Here is a 21,988-nt window from a genome sequence, read left to right on the forward strand (position 1 = left end):
GCATGGAACTAAGCTTGCGGGGTTCTATATAATCATACTGGGTATGCTACGTTTACACTATGTTCTCGTCGGCCACGGCAACCCCGTTTCGGGCCACCGTGGACGAAACGGGATTGTTGTGACAGAACGCGGGGGACCGTATGGGAGAACGTGACAGGCCATGATTGCCGTGGATACCGTGTCAGATTTTTAAACTATCAAAAATTTTGCCACGGCAGTCACGGTGCGGATGAGAAACCAAGTAGGCCGTAGAAAAATGGGGTGAACGTCCTTATAGGCCGTAACAAAACTTGGAGGTAGTCCGTAGTGGGACGGGAAGCCCGCACATTCCCCGGCACCTTACGGTCTTTTCAGGTTTTGTTACGTTCTGCCACGTTTAGTGCGCGTTTTGTCACGGTTGCTTCACGGTTGCTGCGCATGTTGTCCCGTTTTGCCACGTTTTGCCAAGGTTTGCCCCGGTTCTCACGGCAGGCCATGGTGGAAGGTAGCCGTTTTGTCGCGTTTAATCACCGCGCATCCCGGCGTCTGACGGTTTACGGGAGCGGCGCGTTGCGTTCTGACACGGCGCACACGGTCGGGAGGTCGTATATAAAAGACGGGCGCGGTAGGAGCTTCATTCGAGTCTGAGCAATCGAAGACACATTACTGCATCTACAATACGAATAAAGGAGGTCAAGCTATGCCACCGAAGAAGCCAAGACGTTCGAAGGCCCTCCGTCCTGCACCATCCCCACCACGACCAGTAGTAGAGGAGCAGGAACAGCCTGAAGATCCTCGCCGTTCACCCCCGCCAAATGATGAGGAGCATATGCTGCTGCTGCTGACCCGGTCCCTGAACTGGCACCTGAACCCGAGGCTTAGGAGGCTGGGCAGGCTGAGGCGCACCAGCTAGGAGGAGGGCAGCCCCCAGTGTCGTCACCACCTTACGGAGGATGAGAAGGAGCTCATCATTGACTTCCTCCATTGACTTCCTCCAGCAGCATCCTACGCTGTACTTTATTGCTTGGGAGGCCTTCTTTTATACCGTGGGCACAACCGTGCTCAAAAGCTGCCCGGCGTCCACGTTTCATCTGTAGAAAGCCTTGACAGAACGTGAAAAACGTGTCAGACCTTGATCAGAACGTGAGAAACGTGAGGGACCCCATCAGAACGTGACGGGCCGGGAGGGAATGTACTGGCATCTGCGGTAGACCGGGGCCGAACCGTAGTGCGCCATGGAGCCTCCGGGACTCAGCAGCCCCTTTCTCCGCACGGCCCGTCACGGATACCGTGAAAGACCGTGAGAAAACTTGACAAGACCTAACAAAACTTGAACACAGAGAAAAATATTGCCAAAATCCCACGGCGCACTACGTTTCGGGGAAACGGGGCTGCCGTGGCCGCCGGGAGCATAGTGTAAACGTAGCATAAGATTTACATGTCTAATTTGTCTGCAAAACGTGTGAAACTATATGCAAAGAAACGAGTTTGAATTCACGGAAGACGCATTACCTAATCGCTAATCGTCTCGCTCTAAATTGAATGAACATTTTACGAAAAAGAAACACGTTTTAATTTGAATGAAAATTAAATGTTTTTGAATGATCGTTTTAGGAATTTAAATGCTAAAAAACGAATTTGAACGAGCAACAACAGCAGCGGTGACAGAATCGGCGAAATTGAATGAACATAAAATACATTTGTGTGGCCAACTTACGAAAGTCACCGAGAAATCCCAATTATGTCGCATTCTATATTGAACAAATATTTTAATTTCGTCAATAGTTGCAGGAAAATAATTGTACATGTGCATGGTAAAGAGCCGGATATAACACTTTTATTTTGCCTTAACAGACACGGTATCACTTCCAACTATTTAAAATTGATGACAATTGCTTTTCTTTCGTCCTCTCGTCTTTCTTTGCTCTAACGACACCCATTTCCTTCGGGTTTTTCCTCTCTATATCTATTTGTCTATTTCCAGATCACTCCTTCTCTCTCTCTCTCTCTCTCTCTCTCTTCATCTCCCTTCTCTTGTCCTTACTCTACAATTCTGAGAAGAGGTTGATAAGGTTACATTAAAGACAGTAAGAATATTTTATTTAAATTGGAAACCATTAGTTTCGAAAAAGTATTGCAAACACAAATATGGAATTAAGACCTGTCGTCTATACTTGATAATAATATTTACTCGACGTTGGCTTCAGAGGCATCACAATCAAAGGTATACCAAACATGATTTACATTGGAAACCATTAGTTTCGAAAAAGTATTTGACAATACAAATATTTAAATCCGTCATGTAGTCGATACTTAATAATACTATTTACTCTATTCAACCTGTTCTGTCACATCACCAGATTGAGGAGCTAACACACATGGGAGCAGATCTGGGTTCTCATGCATCCTCTCATTACGCGATAGGTCTCTGCTCCATGCCAAATCTTCAATCACTGGATATTGACCGTGTGAAGCTGAGTAATGAGTTCTATTCGACGTTGGCTTCAGAGGCATCAAAATCAAAGGTATACCAAACATGATTTCTATTCAAAACGATTTTTGTTTTTGCAAATATTTATGCATTCTTCAAATTCCACATATAAGGTTACTGTTTTGTTCATATTAAAACAAAAGAAATTACACATTTTCATTAGTTACGACCACTCTCATATCAATATAAATAGTTTGGCTATGTTGACAGGGAAAAAGGACCTGTCAATAGAATGAACTTTGGTGTCATGATGAAATAAAAGCATATAAAAGTGTGTTTTAAAAGCACGTATTCTACAAATACTGTGTCGCATTCTATATTGAAATGTATTTGAATGTTGTCAATAGTCGCAGGAAATTAATTCGTCATGTTCATGGTAAAGAGACGGATATAACACTTTTATTTTGCTTCAACAGACACTGTTTCTCTTCCAAATATTTATAATTGATGGCATCTGTTTATCTTTCTTCAACTCGTCTTTCTTTTCACTTACCACTCCACTTGTCCTTTTGACCATTCTCTCTACATCTCTCTCTCTCTCTCTCTGCCTTTCAGTATATCTCTGTCTACGACCCGCTCACTCTCACCCCCCCCCCCCTCTCCCTCTCTCTCTCTCTCTTTCTCCCTTCTTTTCCCCTTGCTTTTAAGGTTCAACTAGAGGTTAATGGTGTTACATTAGTGACAATAGAAAATATGGAAATTAGACATGTCGTCTATACTTGGTAATACTATTCACTCTATTCAACCTGTCCTGTCACAACACCAGATTGAGAAGCTTACGCACGGGAACACAGATCTGGGTTCTCATGCATCCTCTCATTACGCGATAGGTCTCTGCTCCATGCCAAATCTTCAATCACTGGATATTGACCGTGTGAAGCTGAGTAATGAGTTCTATTCGACGTTGGCTTCAGAGGCATCAAAATCAAAGGTATACCAAACATGATTTCTGTTCAAAACGATTTTTGTTTTTGCAAATATTTATGCATTCTTCAAATTCCACATATAAGGTTACTGTTTTGTTCATATTAAAACAAAAGAAATTACACATTTTCATTAGTTACGACCACTCTCATATCAATATAAATAGTTTGGCTATGTTGACAGGGAAAAGGGACCTGTCAATAGAATGAACTTTTGTGTCATAATGAAATAAAAGCATATAAAAGTGTGTTTTAAAAGCACGTATTCTACAAATACTGTGTCGCATTCTATATTGAAAATGTATTTGAATGTTGTCAATAGTCGCATGAAATTAATTCTACATGTGCATGGTAAAGAGACGGACAAAACACTTTTATTTTGCTTCAACAGACACTGTTTCTCTTCCAAATATTTATAATTGATGGCATCTGTTTATCTTTCTTCAACTCGTCTTTCTTTTCACTTACCACTCCACTTGTCCTTTTGACCATTTTCTCTACATCTCTCTCTCTCTCTCTGCCTTTCAGTATATCTCTGTCTACGACCCGCTCACTCTCACCCCCCCTCTCCCTCTCTCTCTCTCTCTCTCTCTTTCTCCCTTCTTTTCCCCTTGCTTTTAAGGTCCAACTAGAGGTTAATGGTGTTACATTAGTGACAATAGAAAATATGGAAATTAGACATGTCGTCTATACTTGGTAATACTATTCACTCTATTCAACCTGTCCTGTCACATCACCAGATTGAGAAGCTTACGCACGGGAACACAGATCTGGGTTCTCATGCATCCTCTCATTACGCGATAGGTCTCTGCTCCATGCCAAATCTTCAATCACTGGATATTGACCGTGTGAAGCTGAGTAATGAGTTCTATTCGACGTTGGCTTCAGAGGCATCAAAATCAAAGGTATACCAAACATGATTTCTATTCAAAACGATTTTTGTTTTTGCAAATATTTATGCATTCTTCAAATTCCACATATAAGGTTACTGTTTTGTTCATATTAAAACAAAAGAAATTACACATTTTCATTAGTTACGACCACTCTCATATCAATATAAATAGTTTGGCTATGTTGACAGGGAAAGGGACCTGTCAATAGAATGAACTTTGGTGTCATAATGAAATAAAAGCATATCATAGTGTGTTTTAAAAGCACGTATTCTACAAATACTATGTCGCATTCTATATTGAAAATGTATTTGAATGTTGTCAATAGTCGCATGAAATTTATTCTACATGTGCATGGTAAAGAGACGGATATTACAGTTTTATTTTGCTTCAACAGACACTGTTTCTCTTCCAACTATTTATAATTGATGGCATCTGTTTATCTTTCTTCAACTCGTCTTTCTTTTCACCTACCACTCCACTTGTCCTTTGGGCCATTTTCTCTCCATCTCTCTCTCTCTCTCTGCCTTTCAGTATATCTCTGTCTACGAGCCGCTCACTCTCCCCCCCCCCCTCTCCCTCTCTCTCTCTCTCTTTCTCCCTTCTTTTCCCCTTGCTTTTAAGGTCCAACTAGAGGTTAACTCTTTATGCGCCACTTAAAAAACCCCCCTGTGCCACATTCTTTTAGGGTCACACATTTCGAGGGAATCTTTATTGACTCTGCTGAATCAAGAGGCTATAACTCTTCACTGGATGATCATGATGAAAAATATTGTGCAGCAAAGTTGTAGACCGGAAAACGTGCTTTTCGATGAACCGTCATTTGTTATATTTTGAATTATCATTTTTATAATAATCATAATTATATAATGTTTAATTTTTCTTATTTACGGCAGTTTTTTATCCCTCTAGAATTTCTTATTTAGCAATGATAAGACATCTTCAAATCGAATCTATTAGAAAGGTGGACTTCTTACCTTTCTTTACATACCTTGCTCAAGTATTCTAACAATTCAGAAGGTTAGTATTTAGGTTGTTGAAGAAAAGAAGTTCAATAGGGAGAGACTTGAAAGTACCCCGCTCAGCCACCCTTGACAATGGGCTAATCTGCCCATTGAAATCCCTATTACCCCAGGTTATTGTCAATGTCCGGTTTAGCGGGGCATGAAAAGGGACGTCGTGGGGATGTTTTTCTTTGTTGTGCCATGATAAGTCAATAAGAAATAAGAGAATGTTATTGATTTTGCCCACTGGTATGAGCATGTAAAAATGGTATAGGCATAATATATTATATGTGATATACATGACATAATCAGCATCTTATTGAAATGTCTCATTATGAATGTTCACCGCATCTGTTCTCTCACCTTCTTTACCCCTCAATAAAATTGATTTCAAGTACATTTATCACAGCCATAGATATACAAAGAAAGAATGAATCAATCTTAAAATATAAACTATATTGCATTGTTTTCCATTTACTTTATTGTGAGAGAGCTTATTATCAGAAATGATTGACGAGTGGAGTATGCAATGAATAAAATATGGAGAACGGACGTGAGAGACATTATGAGAGAGAAATAGTGATATGAAATGAAAGGACTTTACTGTGAATAAAGATTATAAGAGAAAGAGATAAAGATGACGGCAAGACAGGATACATATTGATACGAAAATAACAATAATAATGAGATAGAGATGACGGAAAGAAAGAGAGTAAACACTGATAGCATAAGAATGAATAAAGATAATAAGAGAAAGATATAGAGATGACGGCAAGACATAGGGTACATATAGATAGGAAAATGATAATAATAATAAGATAGAGATGACGGAAAGAAAGAGAGTAAACACTGATAGCATAAGAATGAATAAAGATAATAAGAGAAAGATATAGAGATGACGGCAAGACATAGGGTACATATAGATAGGAAAATGATAATAATAAAAAGATAGAGATGACGGAAAGAAAGAGAGTAAACACTGATAGCACAAGAATGAATAAAGATAATAAGAGAAATATATAAAGATGACGGCAAGACATAGGATACATATTGATAGGAAAATAATAATAATAATAAGATAGAGATGACGGCAAGAAAGAGAGTAAACACTGATAGCATAAGAATGAATAAAGATAATAAGAGAAAGATATACAGATGACGGCAAGACATAGGGTACATATAGATAGGAAAATGATAATAATAATAAGATAGAGATGACGGCAAGAAAGAGAGTAAACACTGATAGCATAAGAATGAATAAAGATAATAAGAGAAAGATATAGAGATGACGGCAAGACATAGGGTACATAATTATAGATAGGAAAATGATAATAATAATAAGATAGAGATGACGGAAAGAAAGAGAGTAAACACTGATAGCATAAGAATGAATAAAGATAATAAGAGAAAGATATAGAGATGACGGCAAGACATAGGGTACATATAGATAGGAAAATGATAATAATAATGAGATAGAGATGACGGCAAGAAAGAGAGTATTACACTCATAGCATAATAATGAATAAAGATAATAAGAAAAAGATATACAGATGACGGCAAGACATAGGGTACATATAGATAGGAAAATGATAATAATAATAAGATAGAGATGACGGAAAGAAAGAGAGTAAACACTGATAGCATAAGAATGAATAAAGATAATAAAAGAAAGATATAAAGATGACGGCAAGACAGGATACATCTTTCTTTCATTAGTTTTATTCATTCTTATTCTATCACTGTCTACTCTCTTTCTTGCTGTCATCTCTAGCTCTTTCATTAATTTTTATTCATTCTTATTCTATCAGTCTACTCTCTTTCTTGCTGTCATCTCTATCTCTTTCTTTCATTATTTTTATTCATTCTTATTCTATCACTGTCTACTCTCTTTCTTGCTGTCATCTCTATCTCCTTCTTTCATTTTTTTTATTCATTCTTATTCTATCAGTCTACTCTCTTTCTTGCTGTCATCTCTAGCTCTTTCATTAATTTTTATTCATTTTTATTCTATCAGTCTACTCTCAGGGAACACTTTTATCACTAGAGTCTTCGTCACTGCTCGATTCGTCGGAATCAGAGTCCATGCTCCATGCTTCCATAGTAACAAGATCTCGAGCCTCCTCTACACTAAACACACGTTGACGTTTTCCAGCAGGTGCCATCGTAACATCAGTAAAAAAAATCCAAAGAAAACCGCTAAATACACGGTAATTTCGAATGTAACACTATGAAGAAAAACAGTTTACCGGAAAGTGTGCGATGTATACAATGTAAACAATAGTAAACGCAACGCGTGGCTACACACTGCGAGCGGTATTATGAATGTCTAATTGACTCGTATACATCTGTGCAAAAATGCGAAGTTGGCACGCCTACGTCCGTGCAAATCGGCGAACAAAGCAAACAAAGAGTTAATGGTGTTACATTAGTGACAATAGAAAATATGTAAATTAGACATGTCGTCTATACTTGGTAATACTATTCACTCTATTCAACCTGTCTTGTCACATCACCAGATTGAGAAGCTAACGCACAGGCACGCAGATTTGGATTCTGCTGCATCCTCTCATTACGCGAGAGGTCTCTGCTCTTTGCCAAATCTTCGAACACTGGATATGAACGGTGTGGAGCTGAGTGATGAGTTCTACTCGACGATGGCCTATGAGGCATCAAAATCAAAGGTAAACCAAACATGATTTCTATTCAAAAGGATTTTTGTTTTGCAAATAATTTTGCATTGTTCAAATTCCACATACATTTTCATGAATTACGAGGACTCTCATATCAATAATGTAAATAGTTTGGCTATGCTGACAAGGAAAAAAAGACCTGTGAATAGAATGAGCTTTGGTGTCATAATGATATAAAAGCATATCATAGCGTGTTTTAAAGCACATATTCTACTAATAGTATTTCCCATTATATATTGATTTTTTAAATAATTTTGTCAATAGTCGCAGGAAATTAATTCTACATGTGCATGGTAAAAACACCGATATAACGCTTTTATTTTGTTTCAACAAACACTGTCTCTCTTTTCCAACTATTTATAATTGATGACAATTATTTTTCTTTCTTTATTTCGTCTTTCTTTGCTCTAACGACAACCATTTCCTTCGAGTTTTTTCCTCTCTATATCTATTTGTCTATCCCCAGGTCACTCTCACTTTCTATCCCTCTCTCTCTCTATTCTTCTTTCTTCTCTTGTCCTTACTCTAAAACTCTAAGAAGAGGTTGATAGTGTTACATTAAGGACAGTAAGAATATTTATTTTAGACATGTCGTCTATACTTCATAATACTATTCAATCTTTTCAACCTGTCCTGTCACATCACCAGATTGAGGATCTAGATCACTGTAACGTAGACCTGGGACCTCATGCATCCTCTCATTACGCAAGAGGTCTCTGCCTTATGCCAAATCTTCGGTCATTGTTTATGTACAATGTGAAGCTGAGTGATGAGTACTACTCGGCGATTGCCTCTGAGGCATCAAAATTCAAGGTATACCAAACATGATTTCTATTTAACAGGATTTTTTCTAAATAAATGTTTGCATTTTCCAATTCCACATATGAGATAACTGTTTGTTCATATTTTAAAAAGAGCAATAACTCATTATCATGAGTTACGAGGACTCTCATATCAATAATATAAATAGTTTGGCTTGGCTGACAAGGAAAAAAGGACCTGTCAATAGAATGTACTTTGGTGTCATAATGATATAAAAGCATATCAAAACGTGTTTTAAAAGCACTTATTCTACAAATAGTATTGCGCATTCTATATATTGATTTTTGTTGTGTGTGAATTTTGTCAATAGCCGCAGGAAATTGATTCTACATGTGCATGGTAAATAGACGGATATAACGCTTTTTTTTGTGCTTCATCAGACACTGTCTCTCTTTTCCAACTAGGCTATTCAAAATTGGTGACAATTGTTTTTCTTTCTTCAACTCGTCTTTCTTTGCTCTAACGACACCCATTTCCTTCGAGTTTTTTCCTCTCTATATCTATTTGTCTCTCTCTAGGTCACTCTCTCTCTCTCCCTCCTTCTCCTTCTCCCTCACCCTTCTCTTGTCCTTGCTTTGAAAGTCAGAGAAGAGGTTGCTAATGTTACATTAATGATAGTTAGAATAAATTATTTAGACATGTCGTCTACACTTGATAATACTTTTCACTCCATTCAACCTGTCACGTCACCAGATTGAGAAGCTAAGGCACTTTCGCGCAGATCTTGGTTCTCATGCATCCTCTCATTACGCGAGAGGTCTCTGCTTCATGCCATATCTTCGATCACTGGAACTGCATTGTGTGAAGCTGAGTGATGAGTTCTACTCGACGATGGCCTCTGAGGCATCAAAATCAAAGGTATACCAAACATAATTTCTATTCAAAACGATTTATTGTTTTTCCAAATAATTTTGCAATGTTCAAAAACTACATATGAGTTAACTGTTTTTTCATATTATTAAAAGAAAATTACATTTTCATGAGCTGCGAGGACTCTCATATAAATAATACAAATAGTTAAGCTATGCTGACAAGGACAACAAGACTGGTCAATAGAGTGAACTTTGGTGTCATAATGATATAAAAGCACATCAAAGTGTGTTTTAAAAGCAAGTATTCTACAAATAATATTTCGCATTCTATATTGCAAAATTATTTGAATTTCGTCAATAGCCGCAGGAAATTAATTCTACATGTGCATGGTAAAGAGACGGATATAACACTTTTATTTTGCTTCAACAGACACTGTCTCTCTTTTTCAACTATCCATAATTGATGACAATTTTTTTCTTTCTTCATCTCGTCTTTTTTTTTTCTGTAACAACACCCATTTCCCCCGGGTTTTTCTCTCCTTCTATATATGTCTCTGTCGCTTTCTCTGCCCGGTCTCTCTCTCTCTCTCCCTTCTCTTTTACTTGCTTTAAAAGTCTGAGTAGAGGTTCATGATGTTACATTAATGACAGTAAGAATATTTCAATCGGACATGACTTCTATACTTGATAATACTATTCACTCTATTCAACCTGTCCTGTCACATCACCAGATTGAGAAGCTAACGCACTGGCACGCAGATCTGGGTTCTGCTGCATCCTCTCATTACGCAAGAGGTCTCTGCTCCATGCCAAATCTTCGATCACTGGGTCTGCGCAGTGTGGAGCTGAGTGATGAGTTCTACTCGACGATGGCTTCTGAGGCATCAAAATCAAAGGTATACCAAACATAATTTCTATTCAAAACGATTTATTGTTTTTCCAAATAATTTTGCAATGTTCAAAAACTACATATGAGTTAAATGTTTTTCATATTATTAAAAGAAAATTACATTTTCATGAGCTGCGAGGACTCTCATATAAATAATACAAATAGTTAAGCTATGCTGACAAGGACAACAAGACTGGTCAATAGAGTGAACTTTGGTGTCATAATGATATAAAAGCACATCAAAGTGTGTTTCAAAAGCAAGTATTCTACAAATAATATTTCGCATTCTATATTGCAAAATTATTTGAATTTCGTCAATAGCCGCAGGAAATTAATTCTACATGTGCATGGTAAAGAGACGGATATAACACTTTTGCTTCAACAGACACTGTCTCTCTTTTTCAACTATCCATAATTGATGACAATTTTTTTCTTCCTTCATCTCGTCTTTTTTTTCTGTAACCACACCCATTTCCCCCGGGTTTTTCTCTCCTTCTATATATGTCTCTGTCGCTTTCTCTGCCCGGTCTCTCTCTCTCTCCCTTCTCTTTTCCTTGCTTTAAAAGTCTGAGTAGAGGTTCATGATGTTACATTAATGACAGTAAGAATATTTCAATCGGACATGACTTCTATACTCGATAATACTATTCAGTCTATTCAACCTGTCCTGTCACATCACCAGATTGAAGAGCTATCGCACCAGACCGCAGATCTGGGTTCTGCTGCATCCTCTAATTACGCAAGAGGTCTCTGCTCCATGCCATATCTTCGATCACTGGGTCTGCACAGTGTGGAGCTGAGTGATGAGTTCTACTCGACGATGGCTTCTGAGGCATCAAAATCAAAGGTGTACCAAATACGATTTGAATTGTAAACGATTAGTTTCGAAAAAGTGTTTCATTCTTCAAACTCAACATATAGGGTAGCTAAATTTTCACGATTGTTTAAAAAAAAAATTGTTTTCATTAGTTACGAGCGCGCTCATATTAATATGAAAAATAGTTTGGCCATGCTGACAAGGAAATAAATCCTGTGAAAAATTCTTTAAACAAAATATTCATGTGTTGTCAAAAATCTTACTGAGATTTATATTGGGTAATGTAAAAATGTTAGACTCTAATAGGCCTACTATGGATAACCAAACATCATACCTCAGTGTTTATGTCTTCGATTAATAGATAAAGGCAAATAATCTATACAAATTCTTCTTTTGTTTTAATTAACAAATATTCCTTATTTATTCCTCAACGTATACTTTGTAGCAGGAGATACACAATTCCTGTTACCATGAATATTTGGATTATAATGTTCTTTTCATTTACAACGCAATAATAATCGATTAAGTTTATATTAAACTTGATGTTATTTACTGATTTTATCCGTAGTCCACATGACCAAGTTCTCAGGTAACAACTATTGCTTAAGACTGTTCTCACAATTTTCTTGTAAAATATATCTGATATCAACAATTTAGCAAGCACTATGTCAACTCGGGTGCCTGTCCAGTGACGGATGTATCACATATCTGAAGCAATATGTATTCAAGCAAATGTCCTCTCGTATCTAGTGAATATAGAAGAATTAATGAAATGGGTAATTATCCACTTTGAAGGAAACGGCTGAGATAAGCCTACTGAAAATAAAGTGGAAAAAGTATAACATACTCTCTTGAAGATATCATGTTAATGTAATCATCCCACCGATTCAATACCTTAAGTATCTCTATTGCAATACATCATGTCATGCACATTGAACAGCTTTTTTGTTTATTATAACATGTTGATTCATTTGAACTATAGCAGATATAGAGACGAAATAATCAGACTTAGCGAATGGTAAAGTTACTAAGATACAAATTCATCCGATATTAGCTGTGATTTAAAAAAGTGTTTATGTTTATAGCATAGTGGATTTCACTTTGGTTTGAACTGATAAATTGTCTTGCACAGATCCAGACGCTAAGTATGGGGGAAGTTTTCATAACTCCATGTCGACTACACTCCATTCTCTCGCTACCACGCCTCCAGTCACTCAGCTTGACGGATATGAGACCAGTTGACATGGACAATGGAGAGACACTGGTATGTAGTTTTACTATTCCAAGATTAAAGTCAATATCCTCTTTTCGTTCTAAGCTCAAAAGAAAGGGGTTCAGAAAAGCTATACCGACTAATTATGAATGATAATAGGCCAAGAGCATTAGGTGAAAATAGGCTTAAACCTGGAAATTTTTGGTAACAAGCTGATTTTTTCAGGATAGCTCCAGGAATATGTCTAGAATAACATACTAAAAGTCCTCGTATATCTTCCTTGAGCGTTTTCCGTAATCCAAGATGGCGTCCAAAATGGCCGCCATTTCCTTATTTTCTTACAACTTTGGAACTAGATAACCCAAATACAAAATTTAAATGTCTAAATATATGTTTTTTAGCATAAGGAACTCAATAAAATACTTGTTGATCAATTTTGAAACACACAAGTAGCTATAAACCACTTTAGCCCTTCCCGAAATCCAAAATGGCGCCCAAAATTGCTGCCATTTCCTGTATTTTTTCTAACTGTGCAACTAGATAACCCAAATACCAAATTTAAATGTCTAAATATATGTTTTTCAGCATAAGAAACTCAACCAAATAGTTATTAACAAAGTTTGAAACACACAAGTAGCAGTAAAACCACTTGAGCCCTTCCCGAAATCCAAAATGGCACCCAAATGGCCATTATTTCCAAATTTATCTCATTGTAAGTAGATACGTAATGAATATAATCAAATGTCTAGACTAGAAAAGCACCATTGAAATACATATCAGTACAACAATCTTTTAATTGAAAAATACTTCTTATGCATAAAGTACACACACACCCACATACACATATGGCTGCTTCCATCATCCTCAACGATATCAGACTGACAGTGTGCAACCGTGAAGAGTACTCAACATTAGATGGAACTGAAAATGTAGACACATTAGTACCAAGGTCGCTAAAGCTTTTTTATACATAATGGCCCGAATTCACAAAGCAAGGTTTGAGCTCAGACCAAGCAATACCGACTAATTATGAATGATAAAGGAATTGCCGAAGGATAATGTATTTTGTCTTGAAATCAAGTTAAAACAACATACTACGTGCTGTTTAGTAAAACTATGGATAGTAAGCAAATAATTACCGGTGGTGAAGGTGATGGGACAAACTGTTACTTCCGAGAGAATCTGGATGCAGCTATCTCTCCGAAGCGAAGCTAAGGAAAGATAGCGTATACATTCAGATCGCCGAGGAAGTGATAGTTTGCCAGCGCCTGAAACCAACAGGTTATTATTTGCTTTATATTCCACATCGGAAACATTTCACTTCTTCCGTCATTTTAGAGCAACAAGTCATCAATTAACAGCTAGCAAACGGTGTACGATACGTACAGTGCATGCAGTATGGTGGACTGACCATAGTTTGCGCGTGACCAAAGTTCACCTTCTAACACTAAAAGCGCTTAAAGGTATTACAAAGTTTTGGTATGGGGTCATGAATTTGGTTCAAATTAACATATTGGAAGCATATGCGTTCCTACAATATACATTGATCGTTGTCGCGGTTGAAATCGAGTCTAAAGTTATGAAATTATAAATAAAAACTCTTTATGTTGTATAGCTCCCTCTCAAGGTCAAGATATTAATTTAGCTATGAAACAATGTTTCTGGACTACAATCAACCGATTTGCTATTCCCGTTTGGATATTATATATCCCAACTACATATTCTGAGATTTTCATGGTCGCAGCTACCATTGTATGGCCATAGGCGCTATTTGAAATTTATAAAATTTACCGGGAGCACCGGTAAATTTTCATATTCAATTTTTCTCGAAAACGGAAGTGTTTTAAGGGCTAATTTGTGCTTATAATACATCCACAGCGGCATCCAAATATATCAAAATTGTAATGATTCACTATCCACCAATTTTCGAAATATCCAAAACTTTGTATTACCTTTAAAGAGGAGAGCAATACTATCTTGTTGTTTGATTTTATTTTATTTTATTCGTCCACAATGTGGAAATATGCTTTCCACCAGCATTAATATAATACGAGAAACAGAGTTAAAAATATGAACATATGAACAATTAAGCAAACAATTTCAGAACAGAAAAGATCTCGTCATTTCACATAGATAATACAAAATAAGCCATCCAAAATTGTTAAACTTGATTTTTAGATGATTAGAAATATCTTTGAAATAGCTTTATGATAACAGTTTATAAATTCAAATAATTATGATCATTATTGCTATTGGTATTATTATTAATATTATTATTATTGTTATTATTATTATTATTATTATCTCTCAACGAATTGGTTGAACATGTGGATAGAGTTTGGTTTGTGCGTGGGACGTTTAATCGAATTCCAGAACGGTTGAAAGAATACTGGGTGTTGAGAGGGTGACTTTGATCTTTCATGATTTTGTTTGTTTTGGACATGAGTCTCTGTTCGAACAAACAGTTAATATGAGTCAAATCATGCCATATCACTCTCTGTGCCGCTCGCCGCACCCGGTCTAAGCGAGTCCGATTTGTCTGGGTCCCATTTCCCTAAAAGCAAATCACGTTGTATGCTAAAATGCTTTGTATTAATGACTGATAGAACAAAACCAGAATTGTTCTGTCAACGTGAATATTGTTCATCATTCTCGGAAAGTAGAGTCTTTTGTTTCCCTTTTACACAATGTTTGTGTGTTTTTAGTCCAATCTAGAGTGTTGGTAACTATGCTTTTTTTTTCCGAAAGTCAAACACCATTTCCTTTGTTTTAGATACGTTTAAGTGGAGGTAGTGCGCATCACACCACTCAATAAAAGCCTTCACCGTTGTGACATAGTCATTTACATTCTCATTAGTAAGATGTCCAGGGATTACCATATCATCAGCATATGTTATGATATTACAATTTTCATTGTCACTGATAATTTTACTAGTATACAGGGAGAAAAGGGCGGGGGATAAAACACATCCCTGCGGGGCACCTGTACTAATTACCTTGGTACAAGATTTAATCACTCCCAATCTTACTGCCTGAGGTCTTTCTAGCAAGAAATTGTGAATCCATCGAACAGTTTGGGGAGAAGCATTCATTTCCAAGAGCTTGGCAGCAAGAGGGTGAGGCATTATTGTGTTAAAAGCACTGGAGAAAGAGTGCCCTTACGAAACTCCCACCGACATCTAGGTGTTTATAAGCCCCATGAAGGAAACATAACACTGCATCGTCGACACCTCTGTTTTTGCGGTATGCAAACTGCAGTGGGCCGAGATGCTTATCGACCTGACTCATTAGCTTTTTCAAAACAATCTTTTCTAAGCACTCATGGCATTGCAAGTTAGGGATACAGGCCTAAAGTCTTTGTACTCGGTACATTTATTGCCTTTTGGTACAGGTATTATTGTTGAGGTTTTCCACAAAGTTGGTACGATGCCTAGATTTAACGTTGTTGTTGTTGTTGGGTTTTAATGTTGACCAATCTAAAACGATTATTTCTGCCATGCTCTTCTTTTTTTTTTAATTGTTCATCACTGATGATTAGATGGCGTTGTTTCTTTTCCTCTTCAGTGGGTATCATGTACTGTGCAACTTCCGTTTATTCGATGGTGCGGGCAATAATTGTAGGTGTCGACCATGAACAGGGTGCGAGTATTTACTTAATAATAGGGGTTAACTGTGCAGTGCTAAACTATACTTTCCCTTCCCTTCCTCTCCAAGAGAGTTAGTTATAACTCGTTAGCTATAATGATTGGTATCTACCTGTAGCTTTTATGAAAGCCAACAGAGTGTGCAGATGATCTTCATTCCCCAGTAAATTCTTTAAAGTTGATATTCTAAGACAATCCCAAATATTGAGATTATTACATCAATAAAAAGCTTTTAACCCCCAGAATAACACTAAATGGTGTCCAACTGACAATTCAAGTTTATAATGGTGAATTTATGCGAGTAAACTTTACCAAACTATCTATAAATCTGAAACCCGGAAGTGCATGTACAGTCGGGCCTCTATCCGTGACGTCACGAACGGGACTCATGGGCTCAGTGAGAGTGAATGCAGTGATATCCCTACGTAAATGCTATCCTGTCAGAGCTTAGATTTGTTGTTGTTAATGAGTATATTTGATGGATTTTCCGTTTTCATTTGAATGAAGAATAACGAAGCAACATTTTCCAGTCGCTGATTTCTTTTTATATCCTCATATTCACCTATTTGGTAGAGATTTAAGACGAGTTTACTGCTTGGGAAACAAGGTTAAATCAGACACGTATGAATAGGCGGATGCATTATCTTGTCATCAGATAAGGTACAGGAGCAGTTTTGTAAAACGAATAGGCCTAGAACTATGATAGTACTTATCATAGATGTGTGTGACTGCCTCAAAAAAGGATGCAGTACCAGTTAAACATGTTATGTTGTAAAATATCAAACTTGAACGAGATCGTGCAAGCGCGCTTCCTCTATTTTATTTTGACAACGTCTAGTGTTCGAACGATATTCCATCCGCGAGTGATGCGGCTCTTGCACGAACGTTCGTGAAGCGAGCAGAATCGGGAGGTAATAGACCAGGCCGCTGCTCTAGGCACGGCTTGCTTGTGATGGAACGTACGTGCGCTAGTCATATGTTTATCGGCAATTGCAAGAGAATGAAAACGACGTTACCAGCTAAGAAAAACAACTAACAAAGACCTGCTCCTCAGTGACTACCGGTATCAGAATTGCAGATCGCACAATGCACAGCATGGAAGAAGATGAAGGATCTTCAGGGCCAAGGAAGCTAGGCGAAAGACATGGGAAAAGGAAGAAGAAACCATCGGGAGATCGCTGTATGGTAATGAACTGTGCATGGGTGCACTTACCAGACAGGTACTGTTCACTCCGTGCCTGGGCCGATTTCAACACCAAAACAAAAATTACATGGTGAAAATATCGACTAATAGCACATCGTTGGCATGTATATGTCATAATTTTTAAAAGGGGAATTGATATTAATACTATGAAATATTAGGGGAAGGTAAAGATATTGTACATAGAATTATGATTTATTAGGATTTTCAGCCTTTGAAACAAAATAAGCAGAAAATCGTATATCTCTGCACATGCTTTCTATGGAACATCGGGTACGTGAATATTCTCTTTCCCGGACGTGATGTCATATATAGTAGACCAGCGCCGTGACTGATTTGCTATGCAAAGAGAGACAGATATTTTCGACACTTCAATTAAAGATTTCGAGTAGCCAGAATTTTGTTTGTGATATACTATGTAATTATAAAAACTTATAAATAACATATGCTTGCCGTAGGTACCAAATTAAGGGACATTTGTTTGCTTAGAATATCAGCTTTAAACTCTTATCTTTAATTTTCAACAGAGAAAACAACCTTTTCCTCCCTCGTACATATTTCTTACACACCAATAAATAATGTTCTATTGTTTCAGTTTCAGGACAAAAATCACAAAGGCCATTTTCATGTTTATTAATACTGAATTTGTAAAAGTTTAATTTGCATTTTCCATTCTCATTTGATGTAATAATCTTTCATCTTTTCTACAAAAGCCAGATAACTAAATAAGTCTCGCTACATAAGGATGGATCTGAAATAAGAATCTACCTTTGTCTATTGCTTCCAACTGATTTTGCCATAAATGCTGATAAAAATGACGCATGTGGTTAGGTAAAGTGTTATTACATTTGATTTGTGGGCGTTATTACATTTGTGGGAGTTATTACATTTGTGGGTGTAACAACCCCCCCCCCTTTGGTATTTTTATGTGTGTAAACCCCCCTAAACAAACTTAAACCCCCCCCCCCCCGCCCTTTGGATTTTTTTGGATTTTTTTTAAATTAAAAAAAAAAAAAAAAAAAAAATATGACCACGGCTAACCTAAAAAAGGTGACCTTACCCCCCCCCCCCCCAACGGAAAAATGTCAAATTTTCAAATTTCGAGACCAAAAAAAAAAAAAAAAAAGTGTCCCCCCCCCCCCCCCCCCCCCCCCCCCCCCCCCCCCCCCCCCCCCCCCCCCCCCCACTGAGCGACTTTTCGGCTGGCTGAGTCGTTGCGATTTTTTTTGAACTCCAAAAAAAAAAAAAAAAAAGTTGTCAACAAAGACCTGTCTACGAAACTCTGAGGGAGGCTCCCCGCACTCGACCTGAAGCGCTGCTAGTAATGTCAAGGGTAATCCTAAGAGCTTGGTATTGGATAGAATCATTTTTTTCTTCAACAGAGTATTTGATGCTGACCCATATGCTTCGCATCCATAATCTATAATAGGCCTGATAAGGCCTTTATATACCATTTGCACTACTCGGGAGTTGCATCCCCATTGCGTACCCGATATATAGCGTAATAAATTTAGACGTTTTTTGCATTTTTCAACAATAAAATCAAAATGAGTAGCCCAGGTTAATCTGTGGTCAAACCAGATTCCTAGGAATTTCTGTGAATTATGATGAGGAATAATGCAATCATTAATCTTTAGCTTGATTTCTTTTATTTCCCGTCTACCAAATAGGACTGTTTTTTACTTTGAAGATGGGACATAAACATCCCATCTTTTACACCAGTTTTCTATCTCTTTCAAAACCGTTTGAACTTTATTTATTGCAAATTTGAAGTTTCGGCTAGAGAACCATATACAAATATCATCTGCATATATAGAAACGTTGGTTATTTTGTTTACACAATCAAGATCATTCAGCATAAATGTAAAAAGCAGTGGGCTGATTACACTTTCCTGTGGGGTTCCTTGTAGTAATACTTTACTGTTTGACAGTGTACCGTCTACTCTAACTTGAGCCGTCATCCGGCTAAAAAATGCTTCTACCTATTTCAAAATGTTTCCTCTCAAACCCGCTTCGTACATTTATATATAATTCCTTTTCTCTACAGTACATCGTAGGATTTCTCTAAGTCTAGGAAGACTACGATTGTGTACTCTTTATTCAATAAGGCCTCATGAATATCGGTCTCTAATCTAATGATTTGGTCCATTGTGCTCCTCTCTTTTCGAAAACCCGATTGTAACGGGGTAATAACATCGTATTTTTCAGTAAACCATGTCAAACGGTTTTTGACCATCCTCTCCATAAGCTTACGGAGTACTGGGGATAGTGAGATAGGTCTGTATGATGAAGAGTTTGGTGGATCTCTTTCAGCTTTAAAAACTGGAATTAGAATGGAGTGCAATCCTCCTTTTTTCAGTGGAAAATGACGGGATTGTAGTACTCATTATCGCCTTTTTTATTCTGATATTCGTTTGGCTAGACTAAAATAAATCCTTCAAATAACTTTACATTACTGAAAGTTACACATTTGATGATGAAAACATAAGCAACAAAAATCTCTATAGGAAATAGAATACAGCATATATTCATCAATCGACATCAAACGAGCTTGAAGAAAATATGCATGGTTAAAATTCATCCCAAAGTGAAAAAAAATCATAACCGTGCATGCAAGTATAGACGTTTGATATATGAATTATATTCCACATAGTAAGAATCTTGCTCTACGATTGGTCAAAAGCAAATCTACCGAGTACAACGCACTTTCACTGAAGATAGTAGTACTATCTATACAGTGTAACGAACTTTTCTTCTCCCATCAATGATGGGCGAACTATGTTTCATCACGTGATTTACTTTTGACCAATCGTAGAGCAAGATTCTTACTATGTGGAATATAATTCATATATAAATTCCAATGGTTCAGATTATTAACAATTCCTTTCAAATCCATGTGATAAATCTTTTTTCTTTATGCCTACAAACTGTTTTGAAATCTTGAATATTATCAATTCATTGAAAATAAGTTATTCTTGTAGTCATGATGAGATGAGTACGCACTTTTTAAAACAAATAGCAGGAAGTATTGTAACGCCTCTAGTACACATTTGTAATTTATCACTTACAACAGGAGTCTTTCCGGACTCACTGAAAATAGCAAAAGTAATTCCAATATACAAAAAAGACGACTCTTCTCTAGTTTCAAATTACCGACCTGTTTCTATCTTACCAAGTATTTCTAAAGTCTTAGAAAGACTGACTTATAATAGACTGTATGATTTTCTAACAAAAATGAACTATTGTATGAAAATCAATATGGTTTTAGAAAATTTAATTCAACGGAGTTAGCATTGTTACAATTATTTGATAGGGTGTCAAATGCCTTAGCTGATCATAAGCATGTTATTGGAGTATTCATGGATCTGAGCAAGGCATTTGACACTCTTGACCATACAATACTTATACGTAAATTGGAATACTATGGATTGAGGGGTGTTGCTAAAGAATGGTTTAAAAATTATTTAACAAATAGAAAACAATATGTATGTTTCGAAAATAATATCACTAGTGATATTCGTTTGTCTCGCAATGTGGTCAATAAGGAATCTAAAAGTTCATGACGTTTCGTGCGCTATCTGCAACACTTCGTCAGGTGATAAAAACTACTGTGAATAGTACTTTACAACCTCTTCCATAATCTCTTCATTTTTGCTAACGATTCGACTATCATTTCCACGTTTTAATTGTGAAATTTCCTTTTTCTTTGCATTACTCTTTTCTAAACCAAAAAAATACTTCGTACTTTTCTCTCCTTCTTCCATCCACCTAATACGAGCTCTGATTCCAGCTCCTCTAGATTCATGTCTATAAATCTTCTCTAACTTCTCCTTTGTGTCGGTGTACTCTTGTTCTATTTATTTATCAGGTACACTGACATCAATTTGTTTTTCAAGTTCACACAATTTCTTGTCTAATGAAAATTTATCATTTTTCCTATCGAGTGCTTTTGTTCTACAGAATTGTTGTGAAAATTCACGAATTCTAATCTTGAACATTTCCCACCTTTTTTGTGAGGAAGGGTATTCATCTTCACAAAAGGAATAGATAATTTCAGAAACTTTCATTTTGTAATTTACATCATCTACATCATCTACAAGGCAAACTGAAAAATTCCATTTAAGAAATCAAAAAACCGCATTGGCTCTCAAATCCATAATACACGCCGGCCCAGACATCTGGAACTCTCTGCCCATTGTAATAAGAAACCTTAGGACATTGTTTTCATTTAAGAAGGCAGTTAAAACTATGTTATTGTCTAAGTATTGATCCTGTCGTGTGTAATTGTACTATATTCATGTTCGTGTGTACATTGACTGTATATTCAACAATGATGTGTTATCGTCCATGACCTAGCATCGTTTAGCCATTCATGAATGAACCTGCATTCAATCAGCAGATGTACGAGATTTATTGTATTATTACCAACGCTCCTTCTCTCCCCTTTCATTTTCTTCTCTGCAAGTCAGTCTTTTCTATTTGTATTTGTTATTGTTGTTGCATCTAAGTTGAGGGCTGCGGGCACGTCAAGCTATTTTGCTTATTTCTGTAGCCCTCCTGCATCTAATGTATGTTAATTATGCATTCAATATATTTGTTTAAATTCGTTTATA

At 36.8% G+C, this 21,988-nt stretch overlaps 1 protein-coding gene across 1 annotated transcript; it reads left to right on the plus strand.

Annotated features, from left to right (window-relative positions):
- Positions 1-2,356: 2,356 nt before the first annotated feature.
- On the plus strand, positions 2,357-11,374 carry LOC105447281. Its single transcript, XM_030987674.1, has 5 exons — positions 2,357-2,504; positions 3,237-3,401; positions 4,134-4,298; positions 7,804-7,968; positions 11,183-11,374. The coding sequence occupies exons 1-5, from the start codon at positions 2,358-2,360 to the stop codon at positions 11,372-11,374; spliced, it is 834 nt and encodes a 277-aa protein (XP_030843534.1). The 5' UTR covers position 2,357.
- Positions 11,375-21,988: the final 10,614 nt, after the last annotated feature.

Source organism: Strongylocentrotus purpuratus, unplaced genomic scaffold (assembly GCF_000002235.5).
Source record: "Strongylocentrotus purpuratus isolate Spur 01 unplaced genomic scaffold, Spur_5.0 spur5_scaffold_16, whole genome shotgun sequence".
NCBI lineage: Eukaryota > Metazoa > Echinodermata > Echinoidea > Camarodonta > Strongylocentrotidae > Strongylocentrotus > Strongylocentrotus purpuratus.

Bases quoted from the DNA above. Each gene is read 5' to 3' on its own strand.
- LOC105447281 (XM_030987674.1), top strand. From the start codon at position 2,358: ATGGGAGCAGATCTGGGTTCTCATGCATCCTCTCATTACGCGATAGGT. The intron at 3,402-4,133 runs GTATACCAAACA...TCACATCACCAG, and splicing joins CAGAGGCATCAAAATCAAAG to ATTGAGAAGCTTACGCACGG. The intron at 7,969-11,182 runs GTAAACCAAACA...TCACATCACCAG, and splicing joins ATGAGGCATCAAAATCAAAG to ATTGAAGAGCTATCGCACCA.